The following is a 19,225-nucleotide window of genomic DNA, read 5'->3' as shown; positions in this document are numbered from 1 at the left end:
AATCAACAAGTCAGGAAATGACAGATGCTGGCGAGGATGCGGAGAAAGGGGAACCCTCCTACACTGTTGGTGGGAATGCAAGCTGGTGCAACCACTCTGGAAAACAGCATGGAGATTCCTCAAAATGTTGAAAATAGAACTGCCCTATGACCCAGCAATTGCACTACTGGGAATTTACCCTAAAGATACAAACGTAGTGATCCAAAGGGGCACGTGCACCCGAATGTTTATAGCAGCAATGTCCACAATAGCCAAACTATGGAAAGAACCTAGATGTCCATCAACAGATGAATGGATCAAGAAGATGTGGTATATATACACAATGGAATACTATGCAGCCATCAAAAGAAACGAAATCTTGCCATTTGCGACAACATGGATGGAACTAGATCGTATCATGCTTAGCGAAATAAGTCAAGCGGAGAAAGACAACTATCATATGATCTCCCTGATATGAGGGAGTGGTGATGCAACATGGGGGCTTAAGTGGGTAGGAGAAGAATCCATGAGACAAGATGGGATAGGGAGGGAGACAAACCATAAGTGACTCTTAATCTCACGAAACAAACTGTGGGTTGCTGGGGGGAGGGGGGTTGGGAGAAGGGGGGAAGGTTATGGACATTGGGGAGGGTATGTGCTTTTGGGTAAATTGGAAGGGGAGATGAACCATGAGAGACTATGGACTCTGAAAAACAGTCTGAGGGGTTTGAAGTGGCGGGGGGGGTGGGAGGTTGGGGTACCAGGTGGTGGGTATTATAGAGGGCACAGCTTGCATGGAGCACTGGGTGTGGTGAAAAAATAATGAATACTGTTTTTCTGAAAATAAATAAATTGGAAAAAAAAAAAGAAATTCAAAATAGGAGCTTGGCACCTATTTTAATGGTATTAAATTCTTCCCTACTTTCAATAAACATGGATTAAGGGCTTACTGTGCTATGTTAGGCACGAGTCGATAGTGGGGATATGTGTGGCCTTTGCTCTCCAGGTGATCACAGTAGGCCAGGCATGGAATTTTATCATTAAAATAATGTGGCCACACTGTCATGAGGCAGGGTCAAGGTTGGTAGTGATTCCTTTTCTTTGAATGAACAGGGAGCCCTTCCCGGAGGAAGGATTACTTGGGCAGGTGGGAATTTTCTGGAGTCCATCTTAAACAAAGACCTATTATGTCTTGGAAATTTGGAAGGGTCTGGGGCTCAACAGGGGAGTGGTAAAAAGGCTCATAGGTCAGGCAGCATTTGGAAAGTGGGGGAGAGACTGGGATGTTAAGTGATGCTAGGAAGCTTGCACCCTAGAGCACAGGCCACATGTCACCTTGGTGTTTCATTAGGATGCAGATTCTGATCAGCAGGTGTGTGCTGGGGCCTAAATTTCTGGCTTTTTTTTTTTTTAAAGATTTTATTTATTGGGGTGCCTGGGTGGCTCAGTTGGTTGGACGATTGCCTTCAGCTCAGGTCATGATCCTGGAGTCCCGGGATCGCGTCCCGCATCAGGCTCCCAGCTCCATGGGGAGTCTGCTTCTCCCTCTAACCTTCTCCTCACTCATGCTCTCTCTTGCTGTCTCTCTCTCAAATAAATAAATAAAATCTTAAAAAAGAAAACGGTTAAAAAAAAGATTTTATTTATTTATTTGACAAAGATCAGAAGTAGGCAGAGGCAGGCAGAGAAAGAGAAGGGGAAGCAGGCTCCCTGCTGAGCAGAGAGCCTGATGTGGGGCTCGATCCCAGGACCCCAGGATCATGACCCGAGCAGAAGGCAGAGGCTTTAACCCACTGAGCCACCCAGGCACCCCAATTTCTAGCTTTTTAATAAGCCTTCAGGGCATGCCAGAGGATCACAGTCTGAGTGGCAAGAGTGGCTTGTGTGGAGAGTATTTTGGGCAGGAGTTATTTTGAACGAGACCCATTGGGGAGCTAGTCCAGGCATGAGAAAATGGCAGCCCCTGTTCAGGGTCTTACAGTGGAATGGGGAGAAGGGGACAGATTTTGGAGTTATAACTGACAGACTTAGGAATTTATTGAGTATGGGAATGAGGAGGAGGAAGTTGGAACAGGGTGACTTGCATGCTTCCAGCTGGACAAATTCGGTGAGTGGTACTAGAGTTGATTGAGGTTGGGAGCAGTGGAGGGTGGGCAGGTTTGGATGGATAGATGGCCGTAAGTCAGTTTGGATGTGTCCCATTATAGGTGTAGGTGGTCCAAGCCATGGTGTTGAGTAGGCATTTGGCTGCAGGGATCTGGCTATGGATGTCTCCCAAGGCTGACAACTTTTGCTTGTGATTGCATATCCCTAGAGATGGCATTTCAGAGCAGAGGCACGGAGGAGATGCCCAGGGAGAGGGAGTGAGAGGCCAGAAAGGTAGAAGAGAGCTGGGGACAGGGCCTGGTGGTGCTCTGCCCTTTGGTGGTCAGGGGGAGGAGACAAGTGAGATAACAGATAAGGACTAGCTTTAAACATGAAAGCAGGATGTTGTTATTGTTGGGCTGCTGTGAATTTAGGGTGTATAATAATGTGCATCTTTGGCAGATACTGCTACATCTTACGAGAGAGCTCACGCTTCATGCTTGCAAATCTGCAAGGCTATTTCCTCGAAGTTTTTCTGGCCCTATGAAAAGAAAAGAAAAAAAAATCTACCAGAGGGGATTTGTTCTTATCCTGTCATGCAACAGTAATTTCATTTTCAAATCATTAACAGGAAGGCATCCTTATCTGATCATTCTTGATACAAAACCCTATCTTAGAAGCCTGATACCATCTCCTCAACTTCCCCAAGAGCTTTACTGGTTTCAGTTGAGAACTCTTAGCTCTAAATAAAACACGGTATGAACCTGGCTCCTTCCTGAACCTCTTTTGGTATCTCTCTATCAGCTGATTCCTTTTTTTTTTTTTTTTTTTGCTTCCTGTCCTGGCATTTTGCTGTAGATTGTTACCAGAATTTCATTGCTACCTTACATGATAAGAGCAGATAATGGAGAGCTGAACTTATTTTCTAATTTACTTTGAAACCAAATTTTAGTTACATGTATGAGGAGGGGAAGAGCCAGGCTATGATGAGTGAGAATAGTCTTTTAACTCTGAATATAAATGAATTTTTATAGGAAAGCATCTTTCTCGAGAACTCTCAGTGTGGATAGGAGTGGGGGTGTGGTAGAGGTGCTTGGTTTCCAAAACATAAATGCAATCAAAAGCTGACCTTCCCTAGTCTAGCCTGCCAGACTCCTATTCAAAGCTAGTTGGTTTCTTTGAATTCCACCCAGCTTTTCTCTTCATAACAGGAAACTTTATTGTGCTCACCTTAGAGGTAAAAAGGCCCTTTCAAGATGATACTTTGCCTTACCAGGGAGATGTGCTGGGGGAGGTGTTTACTTTTCTGAGACACCTATAGAAACAAATCTATTTCTGAACTTGCGGCCATTTGAATTGAAAGAGCTTCATTTGAGTCTGAGACTTGGAAAGCATTTGATCTTTGATTCCCCCCACGCCCCACTCCAGGGGCTTCGAAGCTGAGGGTAGCCAGCAGGGGCCATGTGGTCCAGAGCACCAGCCCTGGACCAGGCTGCCTGGGTCTAACTTCTGGCCTGTCCCCGCCAGCTGTGTGAGTCTGAAATCTACCCTGTCCATACCTCAGCTTGCTTATCTTTATTTTATAATAGCTGCAAAGTCAAGTCATGGCCGTCTTGTGGTGCTTATTGTAAGGTGTAAATAAGCAAGTCTAGGTGAGGTGTTCAGAAGAGTGCATGAAATACACAGGCATGATATTACCTGGAGCTGGTATTATCCCCATGCTGGAGCAGCTGATGGGATCCCGTAGTAAGTAGTATGTATGGCCATTCAAGCCCCGCTGCTGTGCTTAGTCCTCCACGTGTGCATATGTCCCTGAGCTTTTCTTACAGTCACTCCATGAAGCGGATACTATTATTTTAGCCATTTCAGGGCTGGAATTTCAACCCAGGTCAGTCTGACAACAAATCCCAGCACTCACTCCCTCCGCTGTATTGGAGCGCAGCCTGTCACGTGGCCATGGGGTGTTGGGTGTGTCGGGGAATGTGTGCTGGAGAGTGGAGTAGGGGATGGCGGAAGGAAGTGAAGATTCCTAGCCTGTGACCAGGTGATCAGACAGTCATGGAGACTCCTTGCCCCTTGTCATTCTTCCTGGAGAGGAATTGTATGGGGACAGTGAGCTGGGGAGGGGCTCAGGGCTCCTGTCTTCCTGGGATTTGGAATTTGTCTTCCTTCTTGCCTTCCATCAGTTGTTTATTTTATTACAGGCTCTACTCCTTGCCTCTCTTCTTGAAACCCCAAGTACCTGTATGCATGTATTGGGGGAGGGATAAAGAGTTTAGAGCCTTAGAGCAGAGCGGCAGAAGTTCTAAACCTGGGTAGTGAAAGAACTCTGACCTGGAAATGAGGGGACCAAAGTCCTGGTCATTTCTCTGCTAATTGTGAGCAGGATAACCCTGCTAAAGTCATGGAATTGTTCTGGGCTTTGTTCATGAGGTGAGGAGAAGAAGTGTCTGATGCCTGGTGGTTCTAGCCAGCCTTCCCCTGGACCTCTGACCTCTGGGAGCTTGTTGGTGGCAGTGAGAATGTGTGGTGATAGAGGAGGTGATGGACGATGATGATGGTGGTGGAAGCGGTGACAGAGAGGGTGATGGTGATGACGGTAGAGGAGGTGATGGAGATGTAGCGGCAAAGAGGGGGTGGGGTGGAGGTGATGATGAAGGTACTAATGGTCATCCCTACGAAGGGCCCTTGGCTGGCAGCAGGCACGCTATTGAGCATTTTATTCCCACGTTGCATCTTCCCAACAGCTCTTGTTTGGTCTGTTTTATAGATAAGCTTGGATGAGTAAAGCTGAACGTCCCTTGGTGGGTGGAGTTGCCAGATGGAGGCAAAGCCAGAGGGGCCGGGAAATATACCATTGGAACATCTGTGATAGGCACAGAGCAGGAGGGTGGGTAAACCAGCCTTCTAATGTTTTCTCACCATGTCCTCGGCCTCTGTGACCAAGCTGTGCCCCAATGGAAATTGAGGATTTTAATTGCAGGACTGTATTCTGCTGGGGCCACCTGGAAGATAACCTCGAAATAGTCTTTCCCCACCTCCCACCACCCCCATCATTAAATTCTCTTCTAGATGTTTCCTCTTCATCTCTAAGTCATCAATTCAGTCGCTGACCTCAACCCTTATGCTTTGAGTCTTGGCCTGCAGCCTCTCTAACAAAGAATTGTGGCATCTTCACGGGGGCCATGATTTATCACATTATTGGGAGACAAATGACCGTCCTCCAACTTGTCTCTCTGGTAAATGTGGCTCTCACATATCCTGTTTTACCTGCTGACCCTCACTGTATGCTGCTTATACCCATCAGCCCATCTTGCGGAGAAACCGGATAAGAAACACGTATTTTGTGTAGACAATCCAGGGATTGGCCAGTCGCACAGTGGGGTGGGATGCTAGAACTGTCGTCCCCCGAAGGCACTCGACAGTATCAAGACTTTTCAACCCCTGTCTAGACCTCTTTGAATGAATGGCCAATTCTTTCTGGAAGTTCCCACTGTCTCCTTCCCTTCCCCTCAAGATGGGGGATGGCAATCATGCAGGTGCTAGCCTCCGTGTCAGGAGGGTTAGTATGAGACCCTCTGGATGGGAAGCTAGCTTCAGATTGACTCTGTATATATTAGATGCATTCAAGTTTGAAAATTTTAAAATTTATTTGACAGAGAGCATGAGCACACACAATCAGGGGGAGCAGCCAGCAGAGGAGAGGGGAAGCAGGCTTCCTGCTAAGCAGAGAGCCCACCATGGAGCTCGATCTGAGATCATGACCTGAGCTGCAGGCAGACACTTAACTGACTGAGCCACCCAGGTGCCCTAGATGAATTCAAGTTTTAAATGCCCTCTTGCTCAGCCCTCACCTGGAACCTCCAGTACCCTCTGCACCTCCCACAAATGTTGACAGAGCCATCAGTACATAAAGGTTTTCTGTCCTGTGCCGAGGATACAGGAGTGAATATGGGACATCTTGTTCCCATGGAGTTTATGATCTAGTTGATGCTGTGGTGTTAGGATGACAGGGACAGGAGTAAAAGGTGCTAGTGATCCTGTAGTAGGAAACTTGAAGTACAGCCTTGTGGAGTCAGGAAGGCTTCCTGGAGGCAGTGACAGCAGAAACTTATTGAATAAGAGCTGAACAAAGTATGGACAGTCAGGAGGAGAGAGGTGGGATGAAGGGACCGAAGGGAAGGAAGAGCAGAAGGGAGAGAGATGTGGTCTGGGTCTGGGCATGTGCAGTCTTGGGAGTCTCGGGAGGACAGACTGAGGGGTATTCACCCCACCTGGGCCTGGCCTGCCTCAGTCATAGGCACTCAGCATCGGTTCTCTCAAGGTCTCTGTCTAGCTGCACAGAGGGGACACAATCAAGGACCTTGGAACTAGAGAGGCGGTGGGTGGGGGGGATCTGCAGACACATCCACTTGTCTCCATGTTCCCAGAATGCTCTGATGCCTCTGCTAAGCACCCCCGGAGCATGGCTTTATCCGAGGATTGTGTGGTTTCCCTGGATTCCGAGGAGAGCTCACGGCCAGTACAGACACCACCAGACTGGGATGCCCTGTGTTTGGAGTCCTGGGCTGTGCGAATTTAGGCTCTTCACCCCACTTCCCTGGGGATTCTCCTGGTTTACCAGTAGACTCCACTCTTCTGTTTTTTGTTTTGTTTTGTTTTTTTCAGAGCTGATGTCCTGAGGCTTTGATTCTCTACCATTTGCAAGTACCCAAATTCCATTCAAACTGCTTTCAGCCATAAAAGCTGATGAGGATTTGTTTGTGGTGGGGTGGGGTGGGGTGGGATGAGTTGGTCCCCTGGAGGGGGGTCTGGCCATCCCACAGTCGGCAGCTTCCACCCTCATTCGTGGCCCTCGTTACCAATACCCACTCTGTGCTGGGTGTTTCAAAAGAGGAAGCGTTTCTTCTTTTTTTTTTTTTTAATTTTTTATTTGATAAAGAGATCACAAGTAGGCAGAGAGGCAGGCAGAGAAAAGAGAGGGAAGCAGGCTCCCCGCTGAGCAGAGAGCCTGATGTGGGGCTCAATCCCAGGACCCTGAGATCATGACCCTAGCTGAGCTGAAGGCAGAGGCTTTAATGCACTGAGCCACCCAGGTGCCCCAAGGAAGCGTTTCTTGTTGAGGAGCAGCCTCGGGCTTTTGTGGCCGCACCACACATTAGACCTAACTATCCGCAGACTCAGGACCGACTTTTGCATAGAAAGCTACACCGTTGCATACAGTTGAGATCCACATAGAAAAGCATGTATTCAGTGGATTGCAGCTGATCGTGGAGCATGCATTCATAAAGGAACAGAGGCACTAAAGCGTAACGCTGGCCCTAAATGCTGCTTGCTTTGAGCACACGTGACTGTCCTACAGCTCCCAGACAGGAGGGCTTGTTTTAGAAATACATATTTGCACTTGTAGCGATTTATAGTTGATCGTCTTATCCTGAAGCTTGTAGAGCAGAGGAGATGGATGTGATGCTTAGCAAATCACAGACCATTTTGGAATCTGGGTCTCTGGCCTCAACCTGGTGGATGGAGCCACACACGGGGCTGAGTCCTTTCCTAGGCTCCATCACATAGTGGGGCAAAGATGGGAACATCAAACCATCCGTCTTTGTGGACAGAAGCGGCCATGTGTGGCCTTTAGATCATTTTAAAATTGTGGCCTGTGCCCTTCTCTGAAAACAAATTCTCCCCACTCTTCTGTCTTCTCCTTAACAACATTTCTCAATAGGAAAGAGGGCAAGAAGGCAGATGGATTTATACCGAAGTCACTCTGCCCGCAGGTCCCTGGGAAAGTGACCTTAAGGAATCCAGGCGTGCCCTGGCAGGGTGAGAGAACACGGGACACAGAGTGGGATCTCATGGGTGGGGCGTGTCCAGTGCTTGGCCAACACCTGGGTCCCTCACATCCCATCTGCATTGCTTCCGACGCCTTTCTGCTTTCCTTGGGCAAACCTCGAGTGCTCATCACGCACCACTTCCAGGAAGCCACCCATTAGCTGAGGGGTTTGCCTGCTCCTGATGCAGTCACCTCCTCCAAGGCAGCCAAGAAGGTCTTGCAAAGGGAAAAGGTGTGTGGGGGGACAGTCTAAGCAAGGGCTGGCTGCAGCCTGGTTATGGTGACCTTGGGAAGAGACGGAGGGGAGAAAGGAGAAAGGCCAGAGAAAGAGAGAGACGAAAGGGAGGAGACAGGACCCCAGCAAGGGTGTGCACAGAAATGAGGGAAGGGTTCTCACGTACTGACCACTCAGTCTGCAGGCCTTTGGGGAAGATGGACTTCAAAATGTGACCAGTGTGACCATGACAGGGCCACAAATGCCTGATGAGGCAGGCTCCCTCTCAGCTCGTGCTTGTCTTAGACTCGTTCTCAGATGTGAGTTAGCATCAGATCCAACGGGTGGGCTTGGTGCTTCCAGACTGCTGGGCTCTGCTTCCAGTGTCTCTGACTCAGCAGGTCGGGTTGGGATCGAAGATGGGTATGGCTAAGACGTTCCCCAGAGGGGCTGATGCCGCTGTTCCTGGAAGCCTGTTTAGAGAACTACTGTCTCAGAGATTAGAGACCAGACCAAGGCTCATGCTGATTTGGGCTCCTTGGCTAGGACAAAGTCAGCGAGATCAAGGTCTCAACTAGCTGGCAGGAGCAGTCTGTCAAATGCAGAGATATAAATTGGGAAGGCACTAAAACCTTTTATTGGATGTATTTGTCTTTTCCTGGCTTTTCATTCAACTAACCGTATGCTTACTTTCCACTGACAATTGCTATTTAAATGTCACTTGACAAGCAGCCTTTCCTTACCATACTTTACACTGGTTAATTTATTATCCACAAAACCTTATGGAGTGTTCTCTAATGGGCCTCATTTCCCACTTTCTCCACCCACCCCTTCGTTCTGGTTCTGGCCCTGGCTGGCAGCTCTCAGAATGTGCTGCTATTGGACTCCCCAACCTCTCTTCATGCTGCGTCTTTGCCTGGGTGCCCTTGTCTAGGCTAATCCGCGCTCTCCTTTGATTTTCTGGGCATTCACCCCCAGTGGGAGGGTCAACCAGACTGGGCCACCATGAAACTATAGCCAGATGGTTCTCATGGCCCTTTGCTAGCAGTCACCCGGCTGTGGCTGCCTTGACCTCCTCAGCTTTTTATCACTAATGCCTAGGCCAGGGTCTGGCATAGACCTCAGCTAATCAGGAGATGGGTGCAGAGAGTCCAGAGAACATAAATTGGTTGGGGGAAGTGATCAGGGAGATATCTAACACCTACTCACTGCGGTTGGGTTAGAGAGAACTTGACTCTCGGGGCAGAAAGGAGAGAGAAAAGCTATGCTAAGCACAGAAAACCTAAAGCGTTCTCAACATCCCCCTGTACTCTGAGGCTTCAGTGATTCCGTAAAATGGGATTCCCAACACCAGGTAGAAAAGCAAATCTTTGGGATTCCTTTAAATCCCGCAAACTACATTTGCTGGAGAGAGAGGGAATTTCCAGATCTTTCCGGCTTAGCACAGACTAAGTATTCTTTTCTAGCCTGACGGATAGACGGAGCCCTTTTCAGCTGGGTCACCAGTTTAGGAACTGGATTCATGTCTTGTTTTCCAAACACGCTCCAGCTCCCCGTGGCTGCATTGGACCTTCTTTGTGGGGAAAGCATGTGCCCGAGGGCCTTATTATGTGCTTATTTCTTGAGGAGCCTGGTGCTAAAACTGAATTCAGGCAGTGTGCAGAACAGATGTGCTGCCTTCAGCTGAGATCTGAGACCAACCCGCCTCACCTTGCATGGCATTCCAGGCTGTGGATGGTCAGCATTGGAGTCTAAAACTGGAGCATAGGAAACTACACTTAACTAGAGTGAGAGACTCGCTTGTCAATCTCAGGTACAATCCCATGTTCTAAGCAGTAAGTCAAGGCAGAGGGAGGGGCGCTTGGAGGTCTTGAGTGAATCACTTAGCCTCAGTTCCATCATTTGTAAAACAAAGGGGCTCTGTGCCTGGTCTCTAGAGGGAGACCTACTTGGCTATCCTCTGAGGACTCTGAGATGAATTCTGGGGAGCACATGAAGAGCTGCCTTCACTTAAAAGTCGAGAGGGGAGAAAAGAGAGCCCAGAGTCAGCAGCACGAACGTCACCACGTCCCAGGTGGCATAGTTTCACGTCTTCCACAGATAAAACCAGGCAGGCTGACTCAGACGCTGTTGAAATGTCAGGCTTTCGTGTGAGATGCTGTTGGACATCGGTATTACTTCTGTTTTTAAACAACATTACTCCGCTGAGAATAAATCTGTGTCATCGTCTAATGGCACCTGTCATTTTAGTTGTAGTGATCAGGGAGGGAAAATGGAGGTACTTGATGTGGAAAAACAGCTAAGCTATGAAGGTATTTCTTAACCCCGAGCACAAGGCTGTCTGGAATATAGTACAAATCTATCAATAATGCAGTTAAAACAGTTTACTTTCTTAATATGACTAGGTTCAGTTCACTGAGCTTCGTTCAAGTTCGTAGTAAAGTTACTTATCTGTGGGCTACACATTACACCATACAGACCAAAGCATTATAGATTTTCCCAAATGTGAGTCCAAACTGATGGCAGCCAAACATAAATTTAGTCAAGTCTTTAATATACTCTATTAAGGCCCGAATAAGATTTTCAAGCTTTGTCTCAGAGTAGCTAGGATGAGAGCTGGACCAGTTGCAAACAGCCCAATAAAAAGTTACCTTTGGACATGATATTTATTCTCACTGCCATCTAAAATAATGTACCATTTTTCTTTTTTCAAATGTAAAAGTGAGCAATTACTTGTCATTGTGAAATGACAGATTTTACAAGGGGGCTGGTTTGGTTCCCCCCAGCTTGTGCCCAGAGGCTGACCTCTATTCCATGGCCCACAGAGGCACACTTCAGATCCGACAATGGTGAGTGCTTATATGCCTAATGCTCCATTTGCAAACAAAATTGATAACAAAATTATCTTCCAAAGCACAGGAGCAAAGACACCACCACTTCTGCCCACCTCTGCTTGCCGTGGGAGAAGAATATTCCAATATTCCAATAGCCCAACCAAGCATCTGGCAAAATCTGCTATTCCACAATGCTGAGGCAGGGTTTAGAATGAGAAATACAAAATACCATTTTGTGCTTTGAGAATTATTTAGGCCATCACTGACTGACAGTCCCCTCCTATGGAAGGCTTTTCATATGTAAAGATCGGCTGGACCTGGTCTACCCAAGGCTGACAAAGCATACTCCGATGTGGGATCTGGGTCCACTCGGCTGCCTCAGAATCTTTTTTTTTTTAATTAATTAATTTTATTTTTTTCATTATGTTCAGTTAGCCAACATAGAGTACATCATTAGTTTTTGATGTTCTGTGATTCATTCGTTGTGTCTAACACCCAGTGCTCATCATGTCACATGCCCTCCTTAATGCCCATCACTCGACTACCCCAGCCCCCCCACCCCCTCCCCTCCGTAACCCTCGATTTGTTTCCTGGAGTCCTGAGTCTCTCATGGTTTGTCTCCCTCTCTGATTTCTTTCTGCTCAGTTTTCCCTCCCTTCCCCTGTGGTCTTCCGCACTATTCCTTATCTTCCACATATGAGTGAAACCATATGATAATCACATCCGAATCTTAGGAAGAATATTAGGAATCTTAGGATTCCTTGGTTGGACAGGACTCCCTGGGTATGTGGCTGGGAAGGGGCAGGTAGGAAAATGGGAGGAGACACTAAGGAGTCCTTCTGTGGGGACGGGTACTTGACCCTGTGCCACAGACACTAGCCAGGTACGGCTAGTAACCAATGGAACAGTGTAAGAACAAAAGCCACATTGGGTCTCAAAGTATGAAAAAAAATAATGTTAAAACTCTCAATTTTAAGTTGATTGCATATTGACATTGCATGTGAACTAATATTTACCGTAGATTCAGGGACACCTGGGTGGCTCAGTGGGTTAAGCGGCTGCCTTCGGCTCAGGTCATGATCCCAGCGTCCTGGGATCGAGTCCCACATCGGGCTCCTTGCTTGGCGGGGAGCCTGTTTCTCCCTCTGCCTCTGCTGCCACTCTGCCTGCCTGTGCTCACTCTCTCTCTCTCTCTCTCTGGCAAATAAATAAATAAAATCTTAAAAAAAAAATGTACCGTAGATTCAGTTAGGAAATGTTAAAATTGACACCCCCTTTTTCTACTTCTGTGATTATTCAAAATTTTAATTTTAAAGCCACCTACCACCACCTATATTTCTAGTATCAGTGCTACTTTATATCCATTTCACAGGGTGGAATTATGGCTCATGTTCACATGTGTTTCCTGTATTTTTTTAAGCAGAAGAAAATGAGAAACAATCGTAATTTGGAGTCTTTCAGAAAAAATAAATGTATGAGGGAGAGTCTGAGAGTCTGGCAAGCACATGTCCTAGTTGTAGGATGTGGGCAACTCACCCGAGACTCAACTTCCTCTTCTATAAAATGTACATAGTAACAGCTTTGATCTCACCAGGTTATTGTCAGAAGTGACAAATGCAGAGCAAAGCAGCACAGAGCGCTCAGCTCAGAACCTGACATAGTGAAGAATCAATGCTTCGTTATTCTTGGCTATATGTCAATATTTTTCTGATGCCTTATCATTTTTGTTTAAGATTCGGAGAGAGCGAGTGCTATGAGCAGGGGTAGGAGCAGACGGAGAGAGAGAGGGAGAACACTCCTCTCTGAATGGGGAGCCCAATATGGGGCTCGATCCCAGGACCCTGACATTATGACCTGAGCTGCAGGCAGATGCTGTAGGAGCCACCCAGGTGCCCCTCTAATGGCTCATTTTTACTTAATCCCTGTGGCTTTCTAACTCTGCTCCTTGTCTCTCTTGTTCTCCAAGTTCCTTTTGGCCCTCCTGCCTTCTGCTGTATACCAGCCAAGGTTTTGCCTTATCCCTGCAGAAGCTTGGGTCTGGTTCCCTATTTTTGGCAACTTGTTCAGAATAAGGCACCTCCCACTTACTGACTTTAGCTCACTTAGATTTCAGAGCAAAAATTTTCTCCTGGCTAAAACTGCCAATCAGGACACAGCACTTTGACTGCTCGTGTTCCTTGCCTCATCCCCAAGATATCTGGTCTTGCCTTTGACTGCACTGCTTCTTTTGATGAGAAGGTCAGTCAAGACCAACTGATGCCACCAAAGAGGGTGAAGGTAACAAGAAAGTTGATGTAACCAGTTGCTCAGGAGAACCAGGCCAAGGCCAGATCAACTTTGTAACTTGCCCCCAAACCTGGCCCTTTTCCTGTTTTCCTTCAAGGGGCTGGAAAAGCCATGCTGTGTTCAAGTAAGGACAAGTGGGTTCTCTTCGCCTTCTAGATTCTTGCTGCCTGAAGTGGCGCCTTCCACAGTGGAGCAGAACACACATCCGAAACCCTGTGCCCGATGTCCATGTTCTGGGAACTAAGTCTTCAGATGAAGCTGGTTGTACTTGTCTGCAGTGGCAGAGAATAGACAAGAACTTAAGCCTCGATGAAGACATGTAGCTTCCCTAGGTATGAGAAGCTTCCTAGTTCTTTCAGTTAATGAGATGAACCTTTCAGTCAGAACTGCTTCCAATATAAACAAGGAGAAATCACTTACGGACCCACTTGGAACAGCACACACGGCTAGAATGCGTCCATGTCCGTGCTTTTTGAAGCAGTGGAAAAAAGGCTCCCAATTGCCTATGCAAGTATTTTTGTTGTTGTTTAAACAGAGAAATGATTCTTCCCATCCACCAGCTTTAACTAGGTGATTCAGATGATACTCCTTAGGTGATTTTTCTTTTTCTTTTCTTTTTTTTTTTTTGGCTTTTTTGATTCACTGAGTGTTCTCAGGGAAGCAAACTCAATGAAATAAGCAAACTGGTTTGTGTTTTAAGCTTGGGCTGAGGTTTGACAAGAGAAACCCTTGGAAATTATCAGGGGGAATGGAGCTTCCTGGGCCTTCTTTGGGGACAGCTAGGATTTGTGGAGGATTTGTTGAGGGAACTGGGTTATTACCGGGGTAGAGAACATACCCAGGGCCACTCAGCCACCTGGTAAGGAAGGCATGCCAAGGGGAGTGCGTGTGAGAGGGCCAACCCTGGAGGCATGAACAGGGCTGGTTTTCTGGGAGCATTTGTGAACAAAATGTTTACCATGGATCAGAGGCAGTCAGAGATTATTGCTAACCATCGCTTCCCTGTGGTTTCCTAGAAAATACAAAGGTTCAAAATGTGAATGGATCTTCCTTACTATGATAAGCAGATTTAGGAGAGGGAGGGAGCATTTCTAAAAATTCTGTACACAGCTTTAAGATATCAGCTCTCCACACAGGAACTTACATTCTGGTGCCTGGGCTCTGGAGTGGAGAGAGCAAATGCTCTGTAGATTACTGGTCTTCCTTTTTTGGGATGTGTTTTTTGGTTGTTGTTGTTTTTGTTTTTTTGGTCACTGTAGATAAATGTTCCTTTTCTCTGTCAGAGGTCATAGAAATAGAGATGAGTGTGTTAAGTTGAGATGTAAATAAAGGGGCATGCAAATATGTCCCTACAGTCATCCTGTGATCTGTTTACGGGTCAGAGCGGTGTCCCTTGAAGGTCTGATCCTTTTGGAGGCTGATGTAGCTCAGAGCCACAAAGGCCATGAGCATGCTATTGGCTAAACTTGAAAGATGTTTTGTATTTTCCATTACTTGAGGATAATTGTCTTTTTCCCCCACAAGGATGGAAGAGATGACACAACGAAATATATTTAAAAAGGAACAGAAGTACTGTTGCAGGAACGAGAATTAGAATTACAGGTGTACACCCCTAGTAAATACATGTCCAAGAAACATTCTCAGTGACAGGCTCTTCCCGATTTTGTGTCCCTTGAAATTGAGTGCACAATCAGTGTGACTAAACATGCTTCTTTGTGACAAGGGACACCATTTCCATTTGTCTTGAAAATATCACTGGGTCTTTATGTGGACATTCTTCAAAGTACAAATATTGTTTCACCTGATTTTGCAGAGTGTATACATCTATTTCCTAAAAAAGACAGAACTGGATTGCTAGACTACATAATATGCTTTCTGGATACCCAACAATGAAAACTTTTTTTTTAAATTAAGAGCTGTCAACAGGTACAAACAATTGTCTAAAGCATTTAACGGTCTCACACAGTCCACGCCCCCCGGGCTTGAAACACTGTGAAATTCCTTTTTGCTAGCAGCAAGAGAAGCTGTCAAGCACAACACTGAAAAATCGGTACCATTTCCTGACCGGTAAGCGCAGATCTGGGGAGCTCAGTATTTTGTTTCTTGCCTTATTGTTCTAATGCCGTTTCTGTCTTGCCTCTCGCCTGCTCAGGGCTGATTGTCGTGACCTTGGCCGTCTGCTGGATGCCTAACCAGGTGCGGAGGATTATGGCAGCGGCCAAACCCAAGCACGACTGGACCAAGACCTACTTCCGGGCGTACATGATCCTCCTCCCCTTCTCCGACACCTTCTTCTACCTGAGCTCCGTCATCAACCCGCTCCTGTACAACGTGTCCTCGCAGCAGTTCCGCAGGGTGTTCGGCCAGGTGCTGCGCTGCCACCTGACGCTGCCCCACGCCAACCACAGCAAGCACCTGCGCGCCCACGGCGCCTGCACCGCCGCCAGCACCCGCTCGGCGCGCCGCCCCCTGATCTTCAGGGCTTCGCGTTCCAACTCCTCTGCAAGAACGAACAAGATTTTCTTGAGCACTTTCCAGAGCGAGGCCAAGCCCCAGTCTGAGCCCCAGCAATTGAGTCTCGAGTCACTAGAGCCCAATTCGGCAATGAAACCCCCCACTCCTGCCACGGGGAATGGTTTGCAGGAGCATGAAGTGTGAATGTCAGGTATGGAAACCTTGAAGGCTAACCGGCCTTCTAACTCCCCCAACGAAAGCAACATTATCCTGACACAGCGGGGACGAACTGTGCCCTTAGGAGGAACAGCAGTGGGAGCTAGGGGCCTTGGGGGAAAATGGATGCCCACCTAAGTGCCTTCTAAGGGCGGATTCTGCCAGCTAGACCTTGACTCGGGAGAGACAGGGCAGACTTTTGCTTACGCCTTCCCTTTCTTTAAATACACACTGAAAATTCAGACTGAATTTATTCAGAGCTTACAAAAAATGTTTTACACTGCGCCTTTCAGTGACGAAGGAACTGAACGAAAGAGAACACACTCCCCTCCCCACCCAGAATAACAGGACACCCAGGAGAAGCTTGGGGAGCAGAGGGAGCAGAGGGCCCGAAGAACAAAGCAGGAGGGGTGAGCATCTCCTTCAGCTTCAGCAGTGAGCCAAGAGGAGGGCCAAGTGGAGGAGCAGGACGGTGGTGGGGAGCCCGGGCCGGAGGGCCAAGGCAGAACTGCTCCGTTTCTTGGGCCGGGGCCCGTTGCAAAGAGGGGTGTTGCAGCAGCTGATGCACACTGAGTTCAGTTTCCCAGGGGAGCAGAAGGACTGGTACCCGGCGGAGGCGATGAGGCAGGCCGCTGAAGACGCACACGACTTCCGGTACATGACGCCTGCAACACAAACCCAAGGACTTGGGTTAATGCTGGTGCCCAAAGGGGAGCTCATCCTTCCTCCTCCCACAGCCCATGCACCTGGAGGGGCGAGGAAGGTAGTTTGGGTTGTTTCCTTGAGCACCCACCCCTCCCCCACCACTACCTATAAGGAAGAGGACTTCTTCCCCATATAGCTCCATTACTTATGACAAATTGCGGTATCTCCACTAGCTGTTTGGAACAAAGAGCTATTAAACCAAAGTTCGCTTTTAAAAATGGTACAGAAATTATTATTTACCTTTTTTTAAAATTGCTGTAGCTATCTCATGTATCACCTATGGATGTAATCAAATCCCAAAATTCTCCAAGGAACTAACCCCCATGAGAATAAGATCTCTGCTGAAGGGGCCCTGGTTTTTCTGAGGTTGCAAGGTTCCCTAGATTTTAGAGAGGGCGTGGCCCAATGTTGACAATGTACCCAGGAGAGCCTTATTCCAAGAAACAACTTTGCCCTCAGAATATATGGCCATCTGCCTATGTAGCGTCACACCACCTCCTTTTAGTAACATACTATGTAGTTATGTGAAGGAGCACTTAAAACCTGTCCAACGGACAGCACAGTCCTCAGAGGAGGTTATCTTGAATACTCAAGTTCTTTAAGCTGGAACCTTATTCAAGTCAAATAATAGCTAATTTCATTTGCGTGCTTACCTGTAGGCCATGCAGTTTACAGTGGACTACTGTATACTGGTTCAACCCTACAAGAGAGATCCCCATTTCACAGATAGGGAAATGAAGAGCAAGAGAAATTTAGGAACTTACCCAAGGTCACACTCCTGGGAAATAGAAGAGCTGGGATTTGAACCTAAATTCTGGCCCCATTCTGTCACATCCTGACTAGTATATATACCAAAGTTGCCAGCCAGTAAACCACAAAAATGTTTTTTTTTCGGGGGGTGGGGTGGTTAGAGGACAACAATATCTCCTACTGAAGCTGGACCTGGACATGAGTGGCTCTGGCTTGTGTGCTTCCCTGCACAGCTGAGGGCTCCCTGTGGAGATGGGTGTTTGTAGGCAGTGCTTCTGTTTGTACCTTCCTCCCCCTTCTGAATCGTGGTTTTGGGTTATGGAGAAATAGTAAAGAATTGGGCAACCTAAAACTTCCAAATGGGAGGTAAAGAAATACTTTAAAACACAATAGACTGTACCTGCTCTGGTAAGATTGATCAGGTAAGATATCTCAGACAGGATGTGTGTGTGTGTGTGAGGTGTGTGAAAGGCACTGTCTGATTTGCAGGAAACCTGCTGCTGGGCATTGCCCATTTTATTTTCAGAATCCCTACATTTTTCTATCCATTGCCATTTTAGGAGCTTCTGCTGTCATTTGCTAGTTCAATGTCAATAAACTTTCTTGAAGTGAACTTTAAAAATTAAGAATACTTAATGTATTTTTCACTGTAAAAAAACAAAAAACAATGAGATAAGGTGAAGATGCCCCCTAGAAATACCATAGGGGTGCCTGGGTGGCTCAGTGGGTTAAAGCTTCTGCCTTCGGCTCAGGTCATGATCTAGGGCTCTGGGATCAAGCCCCGAATCAGGCTCTCTGCTTGGCAGGGAGGCTGCTTCCCCCCACCTCTGCCTGCCTCTCTGCCTACTTGTGATCTCTGTCTATCAAATAAATAAATAAAATCTTAAAAAAAAAAAAAGATGTAGAGTGGCTGGACTAAAACACCACCACCACCATCAAAACAAGACCCATCTCTACAGTGCCTACAAACTAACTGCAGATACTGCATGCAAATGGAAACCAAAAGAAAGCTGGGAGAGCTCACTTGAACAAAACTGGCTCTAAAGGACTGTAATAAGAGACAAAGTAGGGCATTACACAAAGGGGTCAATCCAGCAAGATAGAACATTTGCAAATATTTATGCACCAACATAGAAGCACCTAAATCTATAAAACAAATATTAATAGACCTAAGGGAGAAATAGAAATGCAATACCTGGGGAACCTTAATACCCCATTTATGTTAACAGACCATCCAGACAGAAAATCAACAAGGAAACCTACACTTTCGGTAACATTGAACTTGAGGTGGAATGTTCTGTATATGTTAAGCCCATCAAAAAGCCACAGGGCAGAGAGAGAAGATGGCACAGGAGGAGGATACTGAGCTCACCTCGTTCCACAGCCATACCCAGGCAATAACCATATCTATGCAACTAACTGAAAATAACTTGAAAATTGGAAGACCAGATATTCTACAACTCCACAGAGAAAACACCACATAGATGAGGATAGGAGGGTTAGAGATGCAGTTGAGAAGTGAACCCCTAGAACAAATAACCACAAATGGGAGAGAAATCATGAGCACAGAGGAGTGAGGGGATCAGACCCCACACTAGCTAAACCTAGCCCTGAGGATTTGCACTAAGATAGCCATTCCCACAATGTCTGGCTTTGAAAAATCAGCAGGCCTAAATTCTGGGAGAGCCAGAAGGCAACAGGCAAGAAAGTCCCCATGGTTAAAGAGACAGCATGCCAAATAAACTGGCCTGAGACACAGCATAGAAACAGTACTTTGCAAAGCGCCTGGGGTATGTGTAATGGACATGTATTGACTAATCTTAGAATGCGTGCTGGAGGGGCAGGGATCTTTAGGAGATTTCTCTGGAT

At 47.0% G+C, this 19,225-nt stretch overlaps 2 protein-coding genes across 2 annotated transcripts in view; one reads left to right on the top strand and one right to left on the bottom strand.

Annotated features, from left to right (window-relative positions):
• Nucleotides 1–16,039, top strand: part of GPR39 (G protein-coupled receptor 39) — a 203,334-nt gene extending 187,295 nt beyond the window's left edge. Inside the window, exon 2 of the mRNA XM_044242596.1 lies at nt 15,384–16,039. Within this exon, the coding sequence (XP_044098531.1) occupies nt 15,384–15,889 (506 nt within the window). The 3' untranslated portion in view covers nt 15,890–16,039. The remainder of the gene's footprint in view (nt 1–15,383) is intronic.
• Nucleotides 16,040–16,133: 94 nt separating this feature from the next.
• The window catches only part of LYPD1 (LY6/PLAUR domain containing 1), a 42,516-nt gene continuing 39,424 nt past the window's right edge, over nt 16,134–19,225 (bottom strand). The window contains exon 3 of the mRNA XM_044242597.1: nt 16,134–16,566. Within this exon, the coding sequence (XP_044098532.1) occupies nt 16,331–16,566 (236 nt within the window). The 3' untranslated portion in view covers nt 16,134–16,330. The remainder of the gene's footprint in view (nt 16,567–19,225) is intronic.

Source organism: Neovison vison, chromosome 3 (genome assembly GCF_020171115.1).
Source record: "Neovison vison isolate M4711 chromosome 3, ASM_NN_V1, whole genome shotgun sequence".
NCBI classification, from domain to species: domain Eukaryota; kingdom Metazoa; phylum Chordata; class Mammalia; order Carnivora; family Mustelidae; genus Neogale; species Neogale vison.
This window is presented reverse-complemented; position numbering and strand designations above follow the sequence as displayed.